This window comes from Phoenix dactylifera, unplaced genomic scaffold (genome assembly GCF_009389715.1).
Source record: "Phoenix dactylifera cultivar Barhee BC4 unplaced genomic scaffold, palm_55x_up_171113_PBpolish2nd_filt_p 000077F, whole genome shotgun sequence".
NCBI lineage: Eukaryota > Viridiplantae > Streptophyta > Magnoliopsida > Arecales > Arecaceae > Phoenix > Phoenix dactylifera.
In genome coordinates this window covers 1,277,511-1,283,326 of record NW_024067676.1, presented here as the reverse complement: position 1 = coordinate 1,283,326, position 5,816 = coordinate 1,277,511, and the positions used below count along the sequence as shown (strand labels likewise).

Sequence of the window (5,816 nt, the reverse complement as noted above, 5' to 3'; positions counted from 1 at the left end):
CGTATGAAAATATTAGTAGAGAAATAGCACTTTTAATTTGTGATTCTGGAAATATGATATGACGACCGTTGCTTCAATCGCATTGATAAAAGTTGGCAAGGACAGGCCGTGCATGCGTAGATGGATTTGAACGTGCGAAGGCACGGCAGGGAAAGCCCCTAAAAAACGTCATTGCTCCCGACGTTACACCGTTCCAAAGCCTATACACCATACAAACTTTACACAGCTAACAAAAGTCTTCCTGTCTCTCTCTCTCTCTCTCTCAAACCAAGGAGAAGTCTTCCAAACCTGCACCCTTCCACTACCATGGAGACTTCCGAAGGCAAGGAGGCTCCAATGGAGGATTGGAGCAATATTGGCGCCGGAGAACCGGCCGGATCTCCGAGAGGAGTCTTCCCGGAGCTGTGCTCTCCATATCCGGTCCAGCTGACAGTGTGGTGCAGGTCGCTGCTCTTCAATGGCCATGGCTACACCGTCTTCGATGACTCCGATGGTCGGATGGTTTTCCGGGTTGATAACTATGCGCATAATTGGAGGCAGGAGGCAGTGCTCATGGATCGAGCTGGGAACGTCCTCCTCACCATCCGGCGGTGTCGAAAGGTGAAGAGAAAATTATCTCATGGGAACCATTCCAACTCTTTTTATACAATTCATGATAATTCCTCATCTGCTGCATGCTCCTTGGATGTTCTCTATTATATTTTTAGTCCAAGTGGGATCAATGAAGGCAATATTAAAGTAGAAAGAATAAGAAGAAGAAGAAGAAGAGAAAGAGAGAGAGAAGAAAAAAAGATAGATGATTGCAACCTAAGTTTTATCAATTATTCAATAGGTGTCTGGTTTATATTGGCAAAAGAAATTCTTAAGAAACTTGAATTGAACTGGTTCTGCTTTTCTTCCAAGACAAAATTTTAGTGATATAAGATGAAACCAGGCAAATAAGAAAACAAAAAAAAAGTTTGATAACAAAATGGAAAATAGAAATAATGCATCTGTACACTGAAACGGTCTTTTTCTTGAGGAATTATTGAAATTATCATTTCGATTTAACTAATATCATGCATAATCAGTCATGTATAATATAATATTTCAAGTTTTATAGGAATAAGAGCTATATAGGTGGAAAGCAAATAAGATTTGCCCATTATTTTGATGTCGATCTGTATGTATTGCTATTGCTTTTGTTTTTTGTTATATTTTAAAAAATTCAAAAAATAACTAAATTACAATGTACAAATATTGACCGTCAAATCTTTTGTTTTCTTAAATCATTTATAAAATCTTTAGAGCTTTGATAGCAAAGATTTATCGATCGCTTTCAAACAAAAAATAGTAAAAATAAAAGCAAGAAATAACAGAATTTCCATACAGATGTGGTCTCCAACATTAATATCCTTGCAGTTTTTCACTAATTTAGTTTCCTTTCTTACAATACATATGTTTTGCAAAGTTCCATTAAGAATTAAGAGAATCCTAAAATAGCAGAGTGATTGACAAGTTAATTTATTACGATAACGATATATTTGTTTAATTAGGCCTACCACATGTTCGATGATATATGTGAGATTCTAAGATTGCATTTTGTTCAGGTACAGAGTAGGCATAAGATATGCAATAAGTTTTATGACAAGCATAGCTTTTCCAAGAAGTTGTCATAAATCATTTCTTGGTATAAAGACTTTTTTATGCTCATTTTCTATTTTTTATGGATACAAAATTATCATTCAAAAGTTATTTTGAAAATAGAGCTAAACAAAAATTGGCAAAACTCATAGCATAATTTTATTCATAAATATAACTTTTGCCATTTTTGGACAAGTTAGGCTTACCAATCCTTGACAACTGTTAGAACAGAACCAAATTTTTTGGAATAAAATTTTAGAGTCTAGCAAGCATATTCTTTTATAGCCAATGGTAGAAGAGGAAAGTTGTATACTAATTTTGTAGTTGCAAGTTTTTCTCTTTATTGCTAGCATCATAATTATCGATCGGTAGATATTAGTTGGTCCACGCCAATTAGTCCACTAGAAGAGGCCAGTTCATGCACAAAATTGACAACCCTTTCAACATTGCTCCACAATGCATATTTTAGAATGGAGCATGTCAGATACAATATTAATAGCATCATTAATACTAATAATTAATGAGGGGTTTGTGATACTTCTACTTCGAGGCAACTCTAATGGATGACACATCCTGATGTACAATTTTAGCTCTTGCATCTGTTATACTTGTGTTTTTTTTTAAATTACAAGTTGAGTTTTGCATAAAGAGTCATGCAAAACTTTGTCATCAAGGTCAAGTTTTGTTTATATGCGAAATTTGATGCTTCCACAGATTTTAAACTTAATGGAGAGTTGGGAGGCCTACAAGGGTGATAAAGATGGTTTAGGTATGGTTGGACATCAGAGGCCCCTATTTAAGGCCACAAAGGAATTGGGCGCTCCTAGTTGCACGGTATCAATGGTACGCACAAGAGGAATGGAGCCATTAGGTTACAGAATGTGCTGGTCTCGACAAAACGAATGGTCCAAGATTTATGAGGCTGCTGCTAATGCACCACTTGTCGCCGAGGTAACACTACATATACTAGCAAAACTTTCTTTTCACATGTAACAATTTCCAACAAGAAAAATTGCTCACACCTAGCCATCTCACCTAGATTACTTTTTAGATTGTTAGCCTAAGTTTCTTGGACCAATTTAGATGGGTTGATTTGGCGAAGCATTATATCTGCTTGGTAGGTTAGAAGAAAATATGGTGCTTCCACGAAGACATTACTCGATAAAGATGTTCTAACCCTGAGGGTGCAGCCCTGGATGGATCAAGCTATCGCAATGGCTATGGTCATGATCCTCAATTCGATGAGATGATTGAGACCTCCAAATGTATATAGTGGTTTAATTCCCTTGTTCGCAATTGCCATTAGACAAGAGCCAACAGCATGATCGCCTTGAGATATTTTGTGCACAAGGCCTAGAAGCACCCCAAGACTTTGGTCGCACCAACTGATGTAATTGACGAAAGAAAGGTAATGCATTCTCATTTTTATGAATTGGGTTCGAAAACCTTGAAACTCACAAGTGCAAGTGGAAAGCAAGCAACATAGAAGCTTGGCATGGAAACCATTTAAGGTGTTTGAATCTCTCAGCTGCTCTTATTCACTATGTAAGCGTTGGACACCAGCACCATGAGAAACACATGGCATCTAATAGTCTAGGATTCCCATGAGGCAATGACGAAGCCAATTCTAGATTCTTATCCTACGATGGCGAGAGAAAAATGTTAATAACGTGAGGGATTTCAGATGTGAGCGAAAAAGTCCCCTAAAGCCTTATGAGGTGACAAATGTAGAGGACAACCTTTTTATCTTTTTCTCTACCTTTTTGCTTTTTCTTTCTCTCAACCCCGTTCCCTTTCTTCCACTCTTGTCTGAGAAGAGGAGGAAGACCTCCATGATGGAATTAACCGGGTCTTTTCAAGCACAGAAGATCCCTTCTCTTGTCTGAGAAGGGATGTGATGGTTGAATAGTAATATCATATATAAGGTGTATAGATATAGTCAAAAAAATCAAAAAGCAACACACCGAGAGCACTAGACAAGTCCGCCTCTTTCACCCAAAGATGGTTTCTGGAATGATTTTTATGGCCCCATTGGCCTCTCTGAATACATGTTTTGCCTGAAGCACCATCCACCGCAAAAATGAGATGAACTTTATTTGAAGTCCTAGTCCTAACATATTCATTAACCATAGAAATAATTCTTTGTGATCTGTTTTCTTTGACAACGCAATCTATTTCTAACATGGCTCCCTTCTGGCCATGCTAGATACTCTACTATCTCTTCGTCCTCTTAGCGAGCACAAACTCAAATCATAGTCCCTAATTCATGATTTAACGGATCCACTGGTCATTATATACATATAGAAAAATTTAGAAAAATTCTCGCATCGAATTAGATATATGCTATTTATTGGCAAGCTTCAGTCTATTAATTGTTTCATAGGCAACCGGAAGTGCCCATATAGATGTGGGATGTGATCAATTCTCGAGAGGATCTAATCCTTATCCATTAGATTAAAGTTGATGAGTTTATGTTGGATAAGGTGGATAGAAACGTGAGGCGTTGGCAAAGGTTAGGAAATGAAATGATTTGTTGCGGGGAGAATTTGTGCACCTTCCGGCTAACGTCATCAAGCCTGCATGATTCTCGGGAAGCCAGGCTTCACCCTTTTCACCAGAGTTTTAAATAATATGCTGTGCTATTATGATGGACACCCACCCAAACTGTAATCCATTATTAAAGTATGGTAGAAAAAATTATTCACTTTTCATTATATAAAAAAATATTATTTTGGGGAATATACAGTCACTTTTGAAGAAAAATATGATAAGAATTTAAATTTTGGAAAACAATACCTTACTTCGAGAAAGGCACAAGTGAAAAAAATGGCATTATTTATATTTTACAAAGGATAAGAATAATGCTAAAAAAATGTGTTATATAATAGTTATTACCTTTTCTCCCATTCTTAGATATATAATATAATAGGAGAGTGCCAAAACCCTAAAGCAGCTATTATAACGGTCGTAACACCGTTATTTAAAACCTTGCTTGTATCTACATAGAACTAGCTGTACCAAAAGATACAGAAGGAAGGCTTGGAAGGCTCGGCTCCTCTTCTTCTTATTCCAGCTATCAAGTTTTTTTTTAGCAGGATTAAGTTTGTTACTTTTTTTTTAAACTTAATATTTGAACATTTTTAGGTTCATACTTCATGAGCAACTCTATGAATAGGATTGAACAGCCAGAACATTCTAATTGGAGCTCTAAAGATAAGATGGCATTTGAACTCAAACATCTATGATTATATGCCGACCAACCTTATATCAGCTGGCTGACATTCCTCTCCACTCACGACAGTATCCAAGATTTAAATCTTGGTGGTGGGGTGCCAGTGGGTCAGATTTGGGTCAGCACGAGTGCTCGTGCACCAACTAGAATATTCAATAAATTATTTTATTATATTTTTGGACTATTTTTTAAATTATTTAATGCACCCAAAATACTACGTTATGGAACACGTAACACAAAAAATAATGGTATAAAGATATAAAAATTAGATTTAAAAGAGGATATCTATTCAACTACCATTTTTGTTACCTAAATATCGATGCAACAAGAAAAAAGAAAAGAAGGGAAGAGATTTTACAAATATTAAACTCAACATGAATATTAAATCATAAAATATACATTGTAAAGGACTGTCACAAATGAGACAACGAAGAATTTGATGGAACATGATTGTCTAAGGTTTCTCTGCCCCTTGCTTGATTTCTCTTTCCTTTTGTGATTGAAAGGAGTTAATAGATATATTTACAGTCATGCATGTATATAATATATTTTTATGTGTTTATGGGTATAAGGATGCATACACAAATATTTGTTGGGTCAGGTTTCGGGTCTTTGGGTATGCATTATGTAAAACCAAACCTGACTTACAATACTTTTTAGTCCCAACTTTGGAAACAAACAGAACCCAACAGCTTATTAGATTTATTTTCTATACCCAAATTCTAAGTTTCAGATTAATTTCAGATCAGGTTGGTGGGTTATCGGCTTTCATTGATGCCCTACCCAGTGGCAGCATCTCTTATTTCTCAAAATATGAAGATTAGCATCACCAAGTCTTGAGGAAAATTTACAGGTATTATAAAACCTAGCCAGCTTGATATGTCTCAACCAAAGACAATATGAAGTTATATCCTGTTAAGCCCTCAACCAAAACTGTAGGTTTTAAGTAACAACCATATTG

General features: G+C 36.1%; 1 protein-coding gene across 2 annotated transcripts; it reads left to right on the top strand.

Moving 5' to 3' along the window:
* Positions 1-267: 267 nt before the first annotated feature.
* On the top strand, positions 268-3,387 carry LOC103723214 (protein LURP-one-related 8-like). Of its 2 annotated transcripts, none has more exons than XM_008814066.3 (3): positions 268-600; positions 2,338-2,574; positions 2,745-3,387. In XM_008814066.3, the coding sequence occupies exons 1-3, from the start codon at positions 307-309 to the stop codon at positions 2,871-2,873; spliced, it is 660 nt and encodes a 219-aa protein (XP_008812288.2). In that variant the 5' UTR covers positions 268-306; the 3' UTR covers positions 2,874-3,387. The 2 variants fall into 2 exon arrangements, with proteins under 2 accessions (XP_008812288.2, XP_026655810.2); XM_026800009.2 differs by having other exon boundaries at positions 2,726-3,387.
* The last annotated feature ends 2,429 nt before the right edge of the window (positions 3,388-5,816 follow it).